This window comes from Mobula birostris, chromosome 12, assembly GCF_030028105.1.
Source record: "Mobula birostris isolate sMobBir1 chromosome 12, sMobBir1.hap1, whole genome shotgun sequence".
NCBI lineage: Eukaryota > Metazoa > Chordata > Chondrichthyes > Myliobatiformes > Myliobatidae > Mobula > Mobula birostris.
Window position 1 is genome coordinate 22,397,094 of NC_092381.1, and position 21,633 is coordinate 22,418,726.

At 42.0% G+C, this 21,633-nt stretch overlaps 1 protein-coding gene across 5 annotated transcripts in view; it reads left to right on the plus strand.

The window, feature by feature from the left end:
* mtf2 (metal response element binding transcription factor 2) overlaps positions 1–21,633 on the plus strand; it is a 46,447-nt gene that overhangs the window by 3,550 nt on the left and 21,264 nt on the right. For 4 of the 5 annotated variants that reach the window (XM_072273449.1, XM_072273448.1, XM_072273452.1 and 1 more), the window contains exons 3-7: positions 3,775–3,856; positions 5,895–5,990; positions 6,078–6,178; positions 15,890–16,038; positions 16,701–16,796. In XM_072273449.1, the coding sequence (XP_072129550.1) occupies positions 3,775–3,856; positions 5,895–5,990; positions 6,078–6,178; positions 15,890–16,038; positions 16,701–16,796 (524 nt within the window). The remainder of the gene's footprint in view (positions 1–3,774; positions 3,857–5,894; positions 5,991–6,077; positions 6,179–15,889; positions 16,039–16,700; positions 16,797–21,633) is intronic. The other variant, XM_072273450.1, reaches the window with a different exon arrangement.

The following is a 21,633-nucleotide window of genomic DNA, read 5'->3' on the forward strand; positions in this document are numbered from 1 at the left end:
GTAGTGGCAAACAATTCAATTTGTACTGTGTAACAGGTATACATTTCCTTAAGGAACAAAAATACCATTGGGAGTAGAAGGCCAATGGCAGTTAATAACGTATATGATTCTTGAAAGTCTTACAATGTTACTGGAAAAAGAAACAAGCCTGAGAGCTGGTGGTATTTTAGAATTCAAAAGCAGATGGCCAAGACAAAACTAAATGCTAGGGGAAAACTTGTCCAATGAAACAGCGTTTGTGGAAGTGAAAACTAGTCGATATTTTGGGTCAGGAACTCTTCAGAAGGGTCCCTGATCTGGAATGTGAAAAGTCTTCCATTTCTTCAGATGCTAATGATTGGCTGAGTTCTTCCAGCAATTGTTTTTATTTCAGGATCTTGGCAAGCACAGATTTTCATAAATGGGAGGCAACTGCAAAACGCATATCCTTAAGATTTTTCTAATTATATACAATATGAACGTTTTATAAGATCTGAAAATATTTTTTCATGCCATTTAGCTTTTACAGAAGTATTAGTTCATATTTGTGGCAGAAATCACAGGCTCCCAATAGTTGAAAACTGAAGAATGTTTTATTTTGCTTTTGATGACTATCAAGAAATTGATAGATCTAATGTGTAAATTAGCAATAAAAGAAAGATGACAGAAGTGCAGTTTGTTTTACAAGTGGGAGATGCAAGGAAATTTACAATAAATAGCTGAGACAGCATGAAGTACTCTTGTTCTGATTAATATTTTTGATCTATGGTAGATGCCCATAAACAAAAAAACAGGGACCAAATGATTATTGATAAGGAGAACCAAACATTAGTATTAAAATAGTACTGAAATGAAAGGGCTGAAAGCTGACAATCTTGTCTAGACCTGACGCACATGAGTTACACAACCGGTTTAGTGATTTTGATCTTCAAGCTCCTTACCTAGATTACAGAATGACAATGTGAACTAGAAGGTAGCAAGTATTTTAAAACTATTCAAGAGGAAGAGTTAAAGCTTAGATCAGTCACAAATGTTGCTGACATCTATTTATCACAAATTTTAAAAGAACATGCACTGTGGATCTGAGTTGGTGGTGATTCTTCAAAGGGATGCATTTGACATTGAGGGACAGGAGATGTGGTTATTTGGATAAAAAAGGTGTAATTGGGGATAACACTTTGTGTATGGGAAGTCATGTCTGACGGATCTCAATTTTTTGAAGAAGTAACCAAGAGAATAGATGACGGTCAGTGGACTTTGGTTATTTAGACTTCAACAAGGCCCCACGTGGCAGGCTCATCTGGAAGGTTAGATTGCATGGGATCCAGGGAGAGATGGCTAATAGGATTTGTCATTGGCTTGATGGTAGAATGCAGGGGGTGATGGTGTAAGGTTATTTCTCAGTCTGGAGACCTGTGACTAGTGAGTCACAGATTAGTGTTTTGTTTATATAAATAATTTGGAGGCAAGGCATGATTTCTAAATTTGTGAATAATAGATGCAAGGAAATAAGTAATTTAAGTGAGATGGATGGATAAGAATGTGGCGATGAAGTACATAGGAATCATGAATTGGCAGGGGGAAATGTGGGGAAAACATGGTTTATTTTTCAGAAGATGAGATTCTTGGAAACATTGATATCCAGGGGATCTAGAAGTTTTTGTTTGCGAATCATTTTTACTTTGGTTATTTCCCTTCCACAAAAGGTTGAGTGTATACTCTCGGTATATTATAGATTAATTCAAGTTTTATATTTAATGGATGCAAAGGGAATTTTGTAAGATGCATTTATTGTTGTACATGAAATTCAAATTGATCAGCCATGGTATTTTTGTGGCCGTGCAGTCTTGAAGAGCCACGGGGATCTTTACTGCTGTCTATGTTCCCATTTCCTCTCATTGATGTGGAAACCACTTACTAGATTTGAATCAGTCATTCAAACCAAATTGAAAACACTGCTCCCAATCTATAAGCACAAGTAGAAAATATTTGCCCTGTGTCTTCAACAACAAACAAAAAGGCTGGTACATGTGGGATCCAGGTGCTGGGCTTCTGCTTTTTTAGGGCATGTCAGCACGTGTTTTATACGAGTTATTGAACAAACTGTTTTCATCAGAGTATTTATCCAGATTGATATGTTAGAGGAACTATTTCAAGTGGTGCTCCATTATGTTGTAGATTTCAGTTCTGTACTTTGATCATAAGTAAAAACAACAAAAAAAAACTTCATTTTACTTTTGGGTTTATTTTCCATTGTTTTGTAATTAGAGGCCACATGGTTTCGTGAGAAAAGAATGGTCTACATGTGAGGTGAATGCAATTGGAAATTCAAGGGAGTACAGGTTTCCCCCGCCATCCGAAGGTAGAGCATTCCTATGAAACGGTTCGTAAGCCGGAATGTCATAAAGCGAAGAAGCAATTACCATTTATTTATATGGGAAAATTTTGTGAGCATTCGCAGACCCAAAAATAACCTACCAAATCATGCCAAATAACACATAAAGCCGAAAATAACAATAACGTATAGTAAAAGCAGGAATGATATGATAAATACACAGCCTATATAAAGTAGAAATACTTTTCCACGATCATTGCCTGAACTGTTCTCCGTAGCGAAAATCTCACGCAAGCGCCGTCAGCAAAAACACGGCGCAAGCACTCTCCAGTAACCTTTAAGCTATGAAGTTGCCAAATCATACCAAATAACATTTAAAAATACACAGCCTATATAAAGTAGAAATAATGTATGTACAGTGTAGTATCGCTTACCAAAATTGGGAAAGTGCCGAGCACACTGATGGTGGTGTGTTAGACTGAGTCGTCGGAGCTTGGGCGGTGCAGTGGCCCCCACCCTCCGGGCAGTGACCCAATACCGATCTGTGAAGCCTGCAGGGGTCCAGCAGTAGCCGGGAGACACACAGCACATCTTTAAGAAAAAAGCCGAAACAAATAAGCTAAGTAATTAGGTGCTGCGCGGCACTTACATGTCGGCCCAGATCAGAGGCGACACAATTGGCAATCGCCTCTGATCTGGGCTGACAATTACATGCTGGGCGGCACCTAATTAATTAGCATGTTTATTTCAGCTTTTTTCTTAAAGATGTGCTGTGTGCCTCCCAGCTATCGCTGCATTCTCTGCGAATTGGTATCTGTCTGCGGCCCGTTCACTACTGCATTCGGTTTTGATTGTTATCCTTTCCTCTTCCAATTTGATCAGCTCTTCATCTATCAGTTCTTGGTCATGAGATGCCAAAACCTGTTCAACATCATCTTCGTCAACTTCCACAAGCCAAACTCACTTTGTCCTTACTTTGTTCACCACGATCCAAACGCTTAATTATGTCTAGTTTTACGCTAAGAGTAACACCCGTACCAGCTCTTTTAGGCTTTTCCGATGCCTTAGAACTCATCTTGCAAATGGCTGCTCACAGGCCCGTGTTTAAGCAATGCCGGCTAGAATGCCATTCCGAATCCGAGGGAGAGCGGCTGCTTTGGGCGCGTGGCACGCTGATGTTTTTCTCGTGCGCTGCTTTTTTTTGCGCGTTGCCTTTTATCGCGCGCTGCCTTTTTTTGTAACAGTGAAAACACCTGTTAGTGAAAACAGTGAACTAATGTAAGTCTTTAATAACAGTGAGGTTTCGTAAAGCGAACGTTCGAAAAGCGTGGGACACCTGTATTTGGACTTCTCAAAATGCTCTCTTGAATTTCCAACTGAATTCACCTCATTTGTATTTCCAGTTGTTTTCACTTTAAATTTCTATAAAAAGCTTATCTTCATTCCAATTTCCTTTAAAGGTGAACAAACAGAAAGAGAGCTGCTTTGTCATCTTTGAAGACAGTTCAAAGTCCTGGGTCTTGTGGAAAGACATACAGACTGGTAACCTTTTTATAATTTAATGGGCGAGGCTTTACTGAATCAAGTATGTGGATAAACAATGAGTTGTTTCTGGCTTTTGGCACATTAGACCTGCTGGTTTAATGTGGATCCTGCATATCATATTTCTCTGAATTAACATGCAAACCGAGCTCAACATGTGGAATACTTGTAGAACCTGCTGATGCATCAGTGATATTCTCCTAAGAATGAGGTCCAAACTGTTTATTTGAAAATAGACTATTTTGCTGCTATGATGGAGGTCATAAAGCGATATTTGGAGGAAGTATTATGAAAAGTAGGGCTGATCTCCAGTATAAGTTAACCTCATGTTTCAATTAAATGTTAGGGTAGTTCTTGAATGATGAATTGAATATTTTTTAATCCAAATGAAATAAATTTACTTGCCAACGGAAATTTTAAAACAGGCAGATCACAGGGATATGGACCCTGTATAGGCAGACGGGGTTGGTTTCGATTGGTATCAGGTTTGATGTAGACATTATGTGCTGAATGGTTTGTTCCTGTGATGTACTGTTCAGTGTTCCAAATGTTTAAGTATTAGGTCAGGACCCAAAAGAGGTCAGTGAACAATTTGATCATGAGACATCAGGGAGGGAGAAATCACCAAGATTTGTCATATCAGAGCCAAGTATTTCAATGTACGTTTTTGATGTGTGGTCCAGCAGTAGTTGACTGTTTCCTCATCCTAACCTCCATAGATTTTTGTGCCCTGTAATATCAGTACACTTTTTTATAAAACAAAAACTGCAATGCCTTGTCCAAAAATTTGCTCATGTGGTAAGCAGGGACTTTTGAGGTATTTTGGTCTTGGAGCAGTTGCGCTTGATTTAGTTTTTTTTGCAGGAATTGTTGTTTCCACTTTGTTTTGTGATTTGTAGATTAATTTGAGTTTACATGAAAAATCTCATTATGAAGAATGGTCTGTATTGATTTTGAAATCATCAGACTAATCAAATTATGGCCACGTCATTGTGTGATTATGTTTATGAAGCCGGTGATTGGCATATACTTTTGACTTTTCAGTTTTACTAAATATGAAAGCTATCCTAGAAGTTAAAATGTTCTTAAAATGTGGTTGATAACAATGTAAACATTTTAATTGTCTTCCTATATTCGTCCACGAAAAGCTGATGTATCTTTTGTTTTTGGAAGGGTCCATTTTTGCCAATGCTAGATTGTATCCGCTGGACCCTCCTCCAGTGAATGGAAAAAAAAAAGTACAGGTTGACCTTCACTAATCCGGTGCCACTGGGACCTGAGGAGTGCCGGATTTGTGAAAATGCCGAATTACAGAAGGATCACATTAAGCATAATCAGTGCCGTGTTATCGAAGGAACCGGATTACTGGTAGTCGGATTAGTGAAGGTCGACCTCTACTGTTACCGTTGGTACTGCAGTTCAGTGATTTAACTATTGGATTAACAGCTAGAACATCGGATTTCTGATTCAACAATATGAAATTAAAGTAATATAAAAAGTAAAGGTAAAAGTTGGATTGTCTTTTAAAAATAATGTGCACAGAACCCATTTAGTTCACAAATATTTTAGAGAGAAATCTGTCTGCCATTCTTGTCTGCTCTGGCCTGTAATGTCACTGCAGACTCCAGGCCCAGTTTCTTAATGAAACCTTGGAGTTTGGGGTGGGCATTAAATGTTTGCATTCCCAGTGATGTCGACATGAATAAATTTATGAATTTAATAAAAACTCTAAATAATGGGTGGTGGGTTGGACTGAGAGAGAACTAGTTTATCAATTCTGGCTTCATGGGTGGAACTTTCTTCTTCACTTGGCAGTGCCGTCTTCTGAAGAATGTAAAAGTTCATAATGAACTGTCATGGGTTTTCTCATGTGTGTATTTGTATAATAGTATTACAATTTAGATTTCTAGATCTATGCTTTAATGTCCCGAGACTTTTTTCAACGCTTCTCAGATTTCCATAAGTTATCTTTGTTAGCAAACATATGGTGACTGTGGAAACATGTGAAAAGGCTACATTATTGTGCATTTTATCCTAGGAGCCTGTGGAGGTGGAGAGATGGTTTGCACAATATGCCAGGAGGAGTGTTCTGAAGTACCTAATGAAATGGTTATTTGTGACAAATGTGGACAAGGTACGCTAAAAGCCGGTATCAATTTGAGAATTAGCAAAGGTATTTTTAAACGAGAAGCATTTTAACAAATTAATTGTTTTTCAATAGGCTATCATCAGAAGTGTCACATGCCTAACATAGATTCAAGTGTGATTGCATCAGATGCTAAGTGGCTGTGCCGTCAGTGTGTCTTTGCCACTACCACAAAGGTATTGTAACGGCTTCTTTGTAATGTTTCACTGCTAAGGCTAATGTAATGGCTTCTCTGTAATGTTCACTGCTGAGGTAACGGTTTCTCTGTAGCAGCAATGTTTGGGTTATGGCTGGAGATGACAGGACTGTGAATGCATGTTAGCCAATCAGGATTTTGTTGCCCTGTCTTGTGATTCTGGAAGCAGTTGATTTTGCAGGTTTTTGCAAAGGGAGGGAGGGGGGAGAGGGAGGGATGGAGGGGGTGGGAGAGAGAGAGAGAGAGAGAGAGAGAAAGAAAATGAATATGCAAATGGAGAGATTTGGTAGACTACCGGATGGTGTGGACTCTGAGCGGGGGTCCGAAGGTTGGCGACACTCGGAGGAGACCGATGATGGAAGAAGGACTACTGAATGTGCTCCAACTTTGTGCACGGACTGTTTATTATTAAATCTTATGATTTGGGCCCTTTTTCTTTTATATTTTGTTTCTCTGCTAACCATATACTCAAAGTAAGAGTCATAAAGCTAAATTATTTATTGTGTACTGTTTGTTATTTTGGGGTACTGATTTGTAACGGGACACATCGCACAGCATCCACCCAAACGAGATTTCTTAAGTTTGTCCGGGCAGGGGTTTATCACCCCCTATATTAAGCCACTGGGCAAAGCAAGTGTTACAATTGTGGGGGCTACGTTCAGAATTGATTCTGTTGGATGCTGTGTGATTACCCTGAGCAATGAACCAGTGGGGCAGATAATTGTACTCCGGATGAATTGTTAATTCCACTCTTAAGTACTGTTAAAGTTGCAATTGTGAGTGGAGGTTTGATAAAATGGCTGGTGCAGCTCTCGTTTTAATGCAGACCAGCGCTGAGGTAGCTGGGGGCGGAGATTTCAAAGATAGGGTTCTATCATTTCTGAGGAGTGAGGGGAAAGAGTGGTTGGATTTGGAATGTCTAATTAGTCCACATCCCCAGGTGAAGAGTGAGAATTCTGAGGTAGTGTCCGCCCTTACTTCTCTGGTGAATAAATGGAAAAATCAAATTCCAAGTCCCTGCTATGGTTATTCTCCGGAATAACGCCCACCCCCAAGGGGGAGGAGGAGTATGAGACATGGGCGGAACGGACCTCTCAGTTGTTAGATGAGTGGCAGTGCTCGGATGATGAAAAGTGACAAGAGATTGGTTGAAAGTTTGAATGGGTGGGCTGCTGACGTCAGAACTGTCAGGTTAAATTATCCCGTAGTGACAGCTGTCAATTATCTGCAAGCACTGGACAGTGCCTTTGGTCCGACTGGAAGCCCAGTGGAGCTTCTGGGGGATTCCAAAACATGTGTCAGGAGAAGGGGGAGAAGCTTTCTGCTTTTATTTTTCGACTAGAGAGGCAGCTAAATTGCTTACAGTGCGGAGGGGTCATTCAGGCAGCTGAGGTGGATCATTTAAAAATGGACCAGATAGCCAGGGGTGCCCAGTCCCATGACTGGATTGCGTGGGGTCTCCGACAGGCTCATAAGATGCGCCCCCCTCCTCCATCTTTTGTTGAACTGATCAGAGAGGTACGGGAAGAAGAGAACGTGGCAGAGGAGTGGGAGGAGTCAGTCAGCAGGGTACAGTCCTCGGTAGTAGTCCCCTGCCTGCGCCAGGGAGTGGTAGAGGAGATTGCGGCAGAATTGAGAATGGAGGTAAGTCGGCTGTTATCAGTGAGTGTGACCCCCCCCCCCCATATGATGGAGCTGATGGGGGGGCAGATCCCCTAAGGGGATGAACAATGCAGAGGGCTGCTGGCAGCAGGTGTCATCCCAGAAAGGAGAGTGAGCCCCCGGGTACCTCAGCAGGGAGAGTCGTTGTGAAAACTTACAGGATTCCCAGTGAGGGAGCGGCCTGATGTCTCTGGGGGAACACATTCCCAGCAATGTACCAAGGAACTCCCGAAAGCAAAAGACCCTATTGAAGGGTCTCGGCCTGAAACGTCGACTGTACCTCTTCCTAGAGATGCTGCCTGGCCTGTTGCGTTCACCAGCAACTTTGATGTGTGTTGCTTGAATTTCCAGCATCTGCAGAATTCCTGTTGTTTGAGACCCTATTCCTGAAGGCTTAGTGGGATCACACTCCAGTGTGTCGTTACGGATAGAGGATATTTATGCCAAAGCCATACTCGACACCGGGTTGCAGGTCAAGTTACTGTACTGTTCGTTTTACAACCGTTATCTGAAGCATTTACCCTTGGCGCCATTCAATGCACTGGAGATTTGGGATCTCAGTGTTGGTGATTATCCATACAATGATTATTTGTCAGTGAAACTGGAGTTCTCGGAGGCCGATGTGGGAATGTCTGAGGTTCTTGATACAGTGGTGCTGGTTTGTCCGGACCCTGTTGAGACAAGCGGCATTTCAATTCTGGTGGGGACCAACACCCCTCTTGTGAGGAGGCTCATGGGGGCCTGCAAGGAGAATGCGGGTGAGAGCTTTTTGGGGACATTGTCTGTGCACCCAGTGTTTCGGGCTGCTTTTGAGGAAGTGCGTGGCAGCATTGGGCTGGATACCGAATTTAAATGAGGGACTGTGTGGTTCACCCAGTCAAAGCCAATGGTGGTATGGCCCGGGAAAGTAGCGAGAATGATGGGGACCCCCAAATTTCCTGGAGTGCCTGAGGGCAAAGCCCTCTTAGCGGACACTCTGGAAGACCACGAGGGGGAGTTGGGATTTCCTGCTGGGGTACTGGTGAGGCCCAAATTGCAGAAGTTGTACAGGCGAGCAGTATGGCAGTGATCATCAGGAACACTTTGAAGAGGGAGGTCATCTTCAAGCGGGGAATGCCCCTGGCGCACTTGTTCCCGGTGACTGTAATGCCTAGTGCCCCCATGAGGCTCGCTGGGGAGAAACTATTGGAAAAGGGGGGAAAGTTGACCGCTGAGTCATTCAACTTTGGGGACTCCCCGGTGCCACCGGGTTGGAAAAGGTGGCTGGCAGAGAAGATGTTGAAGCTGGAAGGTGTCTTTTCTATTGGCGAGTTTGATGTGGGTTATTCCAAGAGCACTCGTCATACTATCTGGGTGACCGAGGGCACCCTGTTTAGAGAGAGGTCACGACAACTGGCTCCAGCAGATGTGGAAGATGTGCGGCAGCATTTGTGTAAGTTGAAGGAAGCTGGGATCATCTCTGAGTCCCGAAGCCCTTGTGCGTCCCCAATCGTAGTGGCCCGGAAGAAGAACGGGAAGGTACGCATGTCTGTGGACTGTAGGACTCTGAACAGGCAGACCGTCCCTGACCAGTATACAATCCCGAGGGTCGAAGACGCGCTGGCCTGTCTGAGTGGTGCGAAGTGGTTTAGTGTGCTGGATTTGAGGAGTGGATATTACCAGGTCCCGATGAGTGAGACTGACAAAGAGAAGACGGCATTTATATGTCCCCGATGCCCCAGGGCATATCGAGAGCCCCGGCAATCTTCCAGCAGGTCATGGAGAAGACAGTGGGGGATATGAACTTGCTTGAGGTGTTGGTGTATTTGGATGACCTCATATGGAAGAACATGAAGTGAGGCTACTGAAGGTGCTCGGCTGCCTGAAAGCTGAAGGGTTAAAACTTTCCCTGGACAAGTGCTAGTTCTGCCAAATGTCTGTTAGCTATGTTGGACACATAATCTCATGGAAGGGAGCAGCTACAGACCTGGCTAAGATAGAAGCGGTGACCACTTGGCCAGGGCCCCAGACTGTGAGCGCTTTGCGCTCATTTCTTGGGTTCTGTGGTTATTATCGGAGATTCGTGAAGGGCTACGCCAAAGTGAGTCACCCCTTGAATCAGCTTCTGTGTGGTTACCCTCCCTTGGGGAAGAAAGGAAGGGGGGAGAAAAGGACAGGAGGGTGGAGAATATCTAAACCCGCTGGAGCCTTTAGGACAGAGGTGAGACGTAAAATGTGAGGAGGCTTTTCAGTCGCCGAAGGAGCTTTTGCGAACCCCCAATTACCGTACGTACTGCACACAGATGCCAGCCGAGAGGGTTTAGGGGGCGTCCTGTATCAGGATCAGGGCACCGGGTTGAGGCCTGTGATGTTTGTCAGTGGGAGTTTGTCGCCCTCCGAGAGAAACTATCCCACGCACAAGTTGGAATTCCTGGCGTTGAAATGGGCGGTGGTGGATAAGCTGAGTGACTATCTGTATGGGGTCAAGTTTGAGGTGAGGACGGACGACAACCCCCTAACTTATATCCTGACCTCTGTGAAACTGGATGCCACAGGCCATTGGTGGTTGGCAGTGTTGTCTGCCTATGATTTCAGCCTGAAGTACCGGCTGAGGAGCGGGAATATTGATGCGGGTGCTTTGGCCCAACAGGTGCGTGAGGGACTGGACGGGGACGAGGAGTGGGAGAGTGTTCCTGCCCCTGGGGTGAAGGCCATGTGTCAGTTTGCCATCACCGTGAAGGCAGAGGAAAAGGAGAGGCAGGATCGAGCAGTGGATCAGTTGGGAGCTTCTGATGACGCCATACCCCAAGTTTTCTATAACCTGACTGCTCTGAAGACAAATCAGCTGCCGGAATTGAGTTCTGGGGAAGCAGCAGCTGCTCAGCGAGGTGATCTGGGCATTGGCACTATTTGGTCCGCAGTAGAAAAGAGAGACGTGCCTCAGGCGGAGAAGATGAAACATGCTTTGGTGCCTCCATTACTGAAAGAATGACCTCGGTTGGAGTTGAAGAACCAGATCTTATACCAGGTCACATCACCCCCGGACCGACCCGGCGTTGCCAGCTGGTTTTGCCCGAGAAGTATCGGAGGATTGCGTTGAAGTCACTTCATGATGATTCTGGATATTTGGGGGTGGAAAAGACCTATGGATTGCTCAGAGACTGGTTTTACTGGCCCCGAATGAAGTTGGAGGTTGAAGAATACTGCAAGTCATGCATTGGCTGCATACGGCGGAAGGCACTGCCTACGCGGGCAGCTCCTTTGTCCCACTTGCAGAGTGCAGGGCCCCTGGACCTGGTGTGTATGGATTTCCTGTTCATCGAACCCGATGCCAGCAACACAGCGAATGTCTTTTCTTCAATATTTTTATTGATATTATATAAATTGCAAGAATACAAATACAAAATTCATAAGGATACAAGTAAATAATATGAATTACATTACATTTAAACCACAGTAATATGATCACAGGATCCCATATTCCAAATCAATTATGTAGAAAAAAAGATTGAATTATGAAATGAAATAAAATAAAATAATTGTATTTTATTTTTAAAAAAATCTACCTGCACTACCAAAATGAGCTGGTTGGTAAAAAAAAAGAGAAAAGAAAAATACCTTACTGTATGATATAATAATGGCTCAGATCCATACTTTAATAACAGTTCAAAGATTGTGAAAATAATTCAGAAAGGGTCCCCATAACATTAGAAAATCATGTTTAGAATCAGAAACTGAACAACGAATCTTCTCTAGATCAAAGGACAACATGACACCAGATAGCCATTGAACATGAGTGGGCGAAGCGGCCTCCTTCCACTTGAGCAAGATCGACCTCCTGGCCGTAAGAGACATAAAGGCCAATACCTGCAAGTTAGATTACTTCAATTTTGTAGCACTATCCTCAACAATACCAAACAAGGCAGTCAAAGGATTGGGCTTAAAGCTGACATTGAAAAGTGTAGAAAAAGTTTGAAATACATCCTTCCAGAATTTTTCAAGGCTCGGACATGTCCAAAACATGTGAATTAGTGTGGCCACTCCATTAGTACATCTATCACAGTAAGGGGAAATATTTGTGTAGAAACAGGAGAGCTTGTCTTTAGAATGACAAGCACATAATGATGAAGAATTGATCAATTTTAAAATAATCTTCCAGCTCTCTTCAAATATGAAAATCTGTAAGTCCTTTTCCAATCTCCTTTAATTTTATCTAAAGAGGCCTTTTCAGTCCCAACAGTAGATCATGAATGTCAGATATTGAACTGTTATCAAAGGCTTTCAAATTAAAAATTGTATCTTTCCTTATCTGGACTTGTAGGAAATGTAAGTAATTGAGATCTTAAAAAAAATCTCTAATCTATAAGTATTGAAAAAAGTGAGTATTAGAAAGGTTAAATTTTATTGAAAGCTGCACAAAAGAAGAGAGGTTCACTCCATCAAACAAATCCTGAAATCGTTTAATACCCAATCTATCCCATTCTTTAAAAGATAAGTCAATTAAAGATGGTTTAAAAAAACAATTAGAAAATATGGGACTTGAGAGGAGAATCTTAATAAACCAAAATGTTTTCCAAACTGTAACCAAATCCTCAATGTATGTTTAACCACCACATTGTCAATTAGTTTATTTAAAGATAAAGGAAGCGAGATTGCAAGTAAAGAAATAATAGAAAATTTTATAAGAGTTGACTTGCAAAGAAATCCATGTGGGGCAATTCTCATGGTTAATGTAATATATCCAGAGCGTAATATTTCATATATTAACTGCCCAATAATATAACCTAAAATTGGGTAAGGCAAATCCTCCGTTCTGTTTGGTTTTTTGAAGGTGAGCTTTATTTATACAAGGTTTTTTAATTCTTCCATATATAGGAAGAAAGAATTGAATCCAAAGAGTCAAAAAAAGATTTAGGAATAAGAACAGGCACAGCTTGAAAAAGGTATAGGAATTTAGGTAAGATATTCATTTTAATAGAATTGATTCGGCTAATTAGTGATAAAGAGAGAGGCGACCAATTAGAAAGTTTTTTTTTAACATAATTCAATCAACTTAAATTTCCTTAAATCTTTATAATTCTTAGTAATTGTTACTCCTAAATATGTAAATTGTTTTCTTAACATTTTAAAAGGAAGGTTTGTATCAGTTGGTATTAAATTGTTTAAAGGAAACAGTTCACTCTTCCGTAAATTTAATTTATATCCTGAGAACTGAGTAAAATTAGTAAACGGAGCACAAGTGGTAAGGAGGTTGTAACATTAGATATAAAAAGCAATAAGTCATCAGCATAGAGCGACACTTTATGAATAGTACCTCTCCTTAAAATACCAGTAATCTCTTTAGACTCTTGAAAAGCAATTGCTAAGGGTTCTAATATGAAATCAAAAAGCAGAGGGCTCAAAGGGCAATGGCGAACATCTTAAGTCATCATGGACCACTCACCAGATGTGCTCAGGCAAGGTTGCCCACTGACCTTTGCTTTGGGACTGACGAGAGTGACTTACTATCAAAGCCTTATCTGAAGTATGTGTTTGATATGAGGAGAGAGCTGAAAAGGGCTTATGAATTGGCTGGGGTTGCGGCCGCCAAGCAGAATCGGGGAAATAAGAGGAGGTATGGTGAGAAAGTCAGGATCTCCCAACTCCCGCTGGGAGACAGAGTCCTCATAAGGAATTTGGGGCTACCAGGAAAGCACAAGTTGGCTGACTGCTGGGCGGCCACACCCTATGTGGTGGAGAGTCAGATGCCAAACCTACCAGTTCTCTGGGTGAAACCAGAGGAGGGGAACGGGTCTGTCAAGATTCTCCATTGGAACCACCTGTTGCCCCTGGGACAAGAGGTTTAGGTAGACCCAGAGCCCGACTTGGAGCCTACACCTGGTAAGAGGAGTCTGTGAAAACGCGGGGTGTCTGCAGGGCCCATAGCAGGAGAGGCTGGGCTGGGGCCCGCCCATGAGACGAATGCTAATTCGGAGGATGATGATCTGGATGTGTGGTACATGCTGCCTTTCGCTAACTCCCCACTGATTGAGGCAGAGACTCGTGGCCCTTCTCCCGCTGAGTCAGTTGAAATGGTGGGGGGGGGGGGTGCTATCTGTGGGCAGCCTGGGTTACAACAGGACCCTGGAGGAGAGGAAGCGGGGCCTGGACATGGGACAGGGGGCTCCCTGAGCCTGAAGAGTTAGGTGAGGAGGTACGGAGGTCTCAGAGAATTAGGAGACCACCGGATAGGTTGGCCTCTGTAGTGCCTGGCGAACAGGGCGTGATCTCTGCTGTTTTGGGGAGCTATGTCACTGCCTTTTGCACCTGGATTGGGCTTTGTGTTTTGCAGGAAGGGTTGGCAAATTATCTCAATGTCATGAGGACATGGGTAAATTTGGTGGGGGGAGAATGTAATGGCTTCTTTGTAATGTTTTACTGCTAAGGCTAATGTAATGGCTTCTCTGTAATGTTCACTGCTGAAGTATCGGTTTCTCTGTAGCAACAATGTTTGGGTTATGGCTGGAGATACCAGGATTGTGGATGCAAGTTAGCCAATCAGGATTTTGTTGCCTTGTCTTGTGATTCTGGAAGCAGTTGATTTCGTGGACTTTTGCGAGAGAGAGAGAGATGAAGAGAGAATACACGAATGGAGAGATTTGGTAGACTGCCGAACGGAGGAGACCAATGGTGGAAGAAGGACTACTGAGTGAGCTCCAACTTTGTGCACAGACTGTATTATTAAATCTTATGATTTGGGCCCTTTTTTGTTTTATATTTTGTTTCTCTACTAACCATATAGTCAAAGTAAGAGTTGTAAAGCTAAATTGTTTAATCACTGTTTGTTATTTCGGAGTACTGATTTGTAACAGGACACATCGCGCAGCATCCACCCAAACGAGATTTCTTAAGTTTGGCTGGGCAGGGGTTATCACCCCCTATATTAAGCCGCTAGGCGAAGTGAGTGTTACAGTATTGTACAACTGAAGTATGTTGCTACTCCCCTTAATGCTGCCCTAGAAAGAACTGATTCATTGTAATGTTGCTACGCCAAAAGCATGGCACAAGTCTCTGCTCTTTCTTCGTGCTCATGAGGTAGTGGAATAGTGTTTTTGTTGCAGCACTAGTCAGTGTCAAGTGAACAAGGGTTGGGGTGAGCAATCTGACTGCTCGACACTGAGATGGTAGGCTGAGGGATACACTCTAGCCAGCACAATATTACTGTGGACTAAAACTGCTGCTGAATATGTTGACATGTGGTTGGGATTCTGCTGTGTCTCTCATTGTTTTCTGTTGATATGCTGGAAGCAGCTGTCTTTTTTTTTTGCTGTACAGCTCTCCATAGGCCAGAAATATCTCTTAAGGTAATAAACCTGATTGACAGTCATCAATTGTGAATATGTCAAAGAGCAAGCTGGGGAAGCAAAAAGATCAGGAAACAGCAGCTTCAATCGTACCCAAAGAAGGCAATGAGAGGACAACAGGATTCTGGAAGACTGTCAACACATGGAGTCGCAGAGGCCAGTTCCCAGCAATGGAATGCTCTGATTATGTCAGCAGGATGCTGACCTCAGCTCTGCAACGGATTCACAACACCTCTCACCTGACACTAGCCCGGAAAGTAACATTGTATGTTGATGGGTGGCTAACTCCACATTGAATGATGTCGTGATGAGGTCACTTTGCGCTTTATTTTCGCTGGAGGGCTAAATTTATCAGCCAAGTTCCTGGCACAATGGCACATCACTGCATAGGGCTTAGAAGTGCTGTAGTAATGTCTCTGTATAATGCCATGATGACCCTGTTTGGTGCTGACTCCAGTTGCTTCTTCCTTCCTGAGAATGCATTCTGGAGGCAATGTGAAGCACCTGTGAATGTTTATTTTTCTAAATCATGTTCCAGTGATGGAAAATTGTCATACGGTTAAAATACTGGAAACTGGGGTATCGAAAATGTCTATTTTTTAAGTATTGGTATTAAGCTTGGTATTTTTCACCTTTTGGTGTTTGTATCTTAATCGGTCACTTATGGACCATGTTGCTAATTTATTTGTTTTTGCCTTCCATCTTAGAGGGGTGGTGCTCTTAAGAAGGGACCAAATGCCAAAGCTCTCCAAGTCATGAAGCAGACACTGCCATACCAGTTAGAAGATCTTCAGTGGGATGCAGGCCATAAAACAAATCATGAGCAGTGTTACTGTTATTGTGGAGGCCCTGGGGAGTAAGTCAAATGGTTTAGATTGAATTTGTTTTTGTAGTTAATTTGAAAAAATTGTGAACAATTTTCTTGAGGTTTATGCCTTGTGTGACATAGTCTGTGTCCTTCTATCCTTTCATAAGTAAACCAATACAAGGTATTGGGATATGGCAAAGAAATAAAGACAATTTGTCTTTTAGGTTAAAAAGTCTTAAAAATTTGAAGTACGGAAAGTTTTAAATTTTTGGCGGGGGGGCGGGGGGTGCGTTTTGACTGAAGTTAATTGGGAAGGAAAGCACACTGACATTTTCATAACTAATTCTGGCTGCAGTTATTATTTCTGTGTAGCTGTAATTCTGAAATATTCAGTTGTTGGAATGCAATCTATAGTTACACAAAAAGCAAATTACACAAATTAGCTTATAACAGTCTCCTTGAACCCCGTCATTTGTGCCAGTTGGGGTCACAACTGCATGGACGCAAGTGCTCCTCAGTCCCTGTTCTTTGGAGTGCTTGAGATGAACTACCTTAGGTGCTTTATAAATCTATATTTTTTAAAAGGGCATTCTGTTAAAAATGAGTTCTTCCCATTGAAAGCAAACTTTGTTAGTGGTGATACTACTTTTATTGTAAATATTTAACCAAATTGTATTTGGATGTCTGATGCAGATTTCTTTCTTTCTAAGTTGGTACCTGAAAATGTTGCAGTGCTGGAGATGTAAACAGTGGTTCCACGAAGCCTGTATACAATGCTTGCAGAAGCCTATGCTGTATGGAGACAGGTAATGCCTGGTGTTACTGCTTAAAATGTGTCTATAATAGTGTGAATTTTACCCAGGTCTGTAATGGGATTGAGTACATGCCCGTTTCATCCAGGTGCCTAGTAGCATTCAAATATTGCAATAATTTGGCAATGTAGTTAGGGATATCTGGACACTAACTGATAATTTTAAGAATCTGATTTCCTTTTTAACAACCTAATTGGTGGTTTAAGCTAACTTTGTACTATTTCTGCTGTACCGTTATTGGTATATTGCTGGAATGTTTCAAGAAATTGATCATTGCTTGATTGAATTCTTTTAGTGACATTTACTGGCAAATCACCTTGTTTATTAATATTGACAATGTTGTTATTTAGGATAAACAACTAAATGTTACCAGACATTAGAAATTTAAGAAAATAGATATAGGTCCTGCAATTCAAAGATGCCAATGTAATCCCATTGTTTTGGAAACGAGGAAGAGGGAAAATAGAGAATCACAGACTGGTTATCCTTAACACAAGTGGTTGGGGACAGGTTTTGGATTTTTTTCTTGATTTGACATGATGCACAATGTTTTGTAGATTAGCTCCAAAAAATCCTCCTTCGATATTTGAAATTTAGAAAATGAGACAGTAGCATGTGAAAATAGTTGTGGTGGTTGAATACTTTTGCAAGGCACTGTATGTCACAATATACAACTTTGAGATTCATTATTTTGTGTTAAAATCTTACATTTGATTTCTTTATTCGAATCCTCAATAAGTATGATGAACTTCTGCAGACCGTACCACTACTCCACCACCCACCATCTGCCATCTTGAAGAAAGTACTTGTCTTTTAAGTTTCTTACATTTCAATCCATTCTCAAACCATGACAGTATATTTCCTCCTAATCTCGTGCATTACGACTTTTTGTGAGAATTCATCCAACTTTGTCAGATCTCCTGACTTTCGTTTATCTATTCTACCAGTTATAGCCTGAAAAGACTAGATCTTTTAAGCCTGATTTCCCTTTCATAAATTCATGTTTCTAAGTGTCTTATTATCCCCTGTTTTCAATGAATTCATAATAATAAATACCTCCTCACTCTGTAAGGTCCAACAGTATGGTAGATTTTCAAGAGACCAAACAAAAATGCAGACTTAAGAGCATTTAAGACAAGTCAGAGAAATGATAATAGAGAGACACAAATCTGGAGAAGGGAACAAGAGCATCTCAAAGGCACTGAACAACCCTCAAATCACAGCACGGTCCATTGTGAAAAAGTGGGGGGAAAAAATGAAACCACAGCCACACTGCCTAGGGCAGGCCACCCCTCTAAGTTTAGTCGCCGGAGAAGAATGACACTTGTTAGAGACTACTGTAATGCTAGCATTCACTGAGTAAGCTGCTGAAGTCAGTGGCTGCAACTGACGATGAAGTTCATGGCTCCACAATCTCTATGGCCTTGACAGAAAGGGTATTTATGGAAGAGTGGCAAGGAAAAAGCCCTGGTTTTAAACAAAAAAAAAAGCATATCCTTGCTCATAAAAGCTTTGTAAGGTCTTACTTAGAAGATACTATAAAGATGTGGAAGAAGATCTTGTGGTCAGATGAGACTAAAGTGGAGCTTTGTAGCTTCAGCGCTAAGTGGTAATGTGGCATAATCTAATACTGTACATCAGCCACATAACACCATCCCTACTGTGTATGGCGGAGGTAGTGTCATGCTATAGGGATGCTTTCCAGCAGCAGGGACTGGAAATCTGGTCAGGATTGATGGAAAGATGAATGCTGCTAAATATAGAGATCCTGGATAAAAACTTGCTAGGCTGTGCCAGAAAGCTTAAAGTGGGGAGGAAGTTAGTCTTTCAGCAGGACGACGACACAAAGCACGCTGCCAGAGCAACAACGGAGTGGATTCAAGTGAAGAAAATGAATGTCCTTGAGTGGTCCAGTCAGAGTCCTGATCTTTACCCGATCAACCATCTCTGGCCAGACCTCAAAATTGCTGTCCATCACTGCTCCTCAACTAACCCAGTACAGCTTGAACGATTTTCCAAGAAGGAATGGGCGAATCTTGCTCCATCCCATTGTGCAAAGCTAATAGAGACTTAACCAAAAAGACCACTGGCTGTAATAGCTGCAAGATATGGTTCAACTAAGTACTGAGGAAAGGATGGTGAATACGATTGAATAACTGACATTTCAGTTGTTGAATTCTTAGTTTGTAATGCTTCACAATTTTCCCTAACTTTTGGGATCTGAAAAAAAGGAGCATGTGATTCACAAATAAAAATCCTCAGTTAAATTGATGAAAATCCCTGAATAGAAGAGTAATTATGTGAACAAAAGGTTGGAGCTTAATACTTTCACAAGGCACTGCACACGACTTTGACAATAAATTTACTGTGAACTTTGAGGGTATTGTAGAGGATGCACTGAGGCCTCCAGGAAACTTAGTGAAGTTGAGAGCATGAGCAAAAACATTGCATGTATTTTATAACATGGATAAATGTGAAGTTATCCAGTTTAGGGAAAATATAGTGTTACTTAGGTAGTGATTGGAGAAATATTGACACAAAGGGATCTAGGTGTCCATGTACACCAGGTGCAGAGAGCAAACTTGTAGGTGCAGGTGGGATGTAAGAATGCAAAGTGCTTTGTTGTTTTTCATTGCAAAAAGTTTTGACTACAGGAGCAAGGGAATATTGCTGCATTTACACAGGTCTTGGTGAAACAACTGGAATATTGAGTGCAATTTTGGTAGAAAATTCTATGGAAAGAAAATACATACTTTCCATAGAGAGACCAGAATGAAGGTTAATCTGACATTACTGGAAATGCCAGAACTGTTGAATTATCATTGTATTGCCTATGTCTGTATTTACTTGAGTTTCTAATGGAGAGGTTTTCTTTAAATATGCAAAATCCATACTGGATGTAGGGAGTAAACCAGGTATTCCAGTCTTCGGATACATGGTAACAAATGTAGGAATGTGGAGAAATTTCTTCATTTGTAGAATTCCTAACCACAAACTAGAAATTATCTTGCAAAGTATAGTTGAGCAGTGGGTGTTGGGTGAGAACAGGAATATGATATTAAGCTATAGAGGCTCAGATACCATATCAAAAGGCAGAAGATGCTCAAAGTCCAAATGGCCTATTCTACCTCTCTGGTTTTATTTCCTGTTGCCATCTGCTTTTCCAACTTGCAGCTATTCAGGTATGAACATTTCACAGGAATGGGAACCCAGTCTTAATCTGGTGAAGAACATTACAGGTGTCCCCCGCTTTTCAAACGTTCGCTTTACGAAACCTCAGTGTTACAAAAGACCTACATTAGTACCCTGTTTTCGCCTTCAGGAGGTGTTTTCACTGTTATGAAAAAAAAAATCAGCGTGCTATGAAAGGCAGCGCGCGCCCCAAGCAGCCGCTCTCCCCTGGATTCTCGCCGGCATTGCTTAAACACAAGCCTGTGAGCAGCCGTTTGCAAGATGAGTTCTAAGGTATCGGAAAAGCCTGAAAGGGCTTGTGAGGGTGTTACACTTAGCGTAAAACTAGACATAATTAAGCGTTTTGATCATGGTGAACGAAGTAAGGACAACGTGAGTTTGACTTGTGGAAGCTGACGAATATGATGTTGAAGAGGTTTTATCATGACCAAGAACTGACAGATGAAGAGCTGATGCAATTGGAAGAAAAAAGAACAACAATCGAAACCGTATGAGTAATGATAAAGTACGACTTTAACTTTGAAAGGGTACGTCGGCTTAGGAGATATTTGCAGGATGGTTTGAGTCCTTACAAAGAACTGTGTGATAGAAAAATGCGCAAGGCTCAGCAGTTAAGCAAGCCTTCCACATCAGCCACCGCAGACGATGAGCCTCGACCTTCGACATCGAGGCGGGCAGAGATAGAAGAAGATGTGCTGCCTGCTCTAAGGGAAACAGACGATGATGAGATGACACCCCAGTGTCCCACCACCCCAACCCCTAGGCCACGGACAGATACCAGTTCACGGAGAATGCAACGGTAGCCGGGAGGCACACAGCACATCTTTAAGAAAAAAGCCGAAATAAACATGCTAATTGATTAGGTGCCGCCGACACGTAATTGTCGGCCCAGATCAGAGACGACACAATTGGAAATCGGCACTGATCTGGGCCGACAATTACGTGTCAGGTGGCATCTAATTAATTAGCTTATTTCGGCTTTTTTCTTAAAGATGTGCTGTGTGCCTCCTGGTTACCGCTGCATTCCTGCATGCTTCGCGGCAATATATGGCTCAGTGGCCTGGAGGGTGGGGGCCACTGCACCATCCCAACCTGTGACGACGCAGTCTAACACACCATCATCAGTGTGCTCGGCAAGCTATCTTCCGGATTCCCGTAAGTGATACTACACTGTACCTACATTATTTCTACTTTATATTGGCTGTGTATTTTTACGTGTTATTTGCTATGATTTGGCAGCTTCATAGCTTAAAGGTTACTGGAGAGAGTGTTCTTGCCAACAGTGCTTGCGTGAGATTTTCGCTACGGAGAACAGTTCGGTAATGATTGTGGAAAAGTATTTCTACTTTATATAGGCTGTGTATTTATCATATCGTTCCTGCTTTTACTATATGTTACTGTTATTTTAGGTTTAATGTGTTATTTGGCATGATTTGGTAGGTTATTTTTGGGTCTGCGAACGCCCACAAAATTTTTCCATATAAATAAATGGTAATTGCTTCTTCGCTTTACGACATTTCAGCTTACGAACCGTTTCATAGGAACGCTCTACCTTCGGATGGCAGGGGAAACCTGTAAATATATATTAGGAAATAGAAATTTCTTTTTGCAGGATACAATGTGGAATTCATTGCCTCAG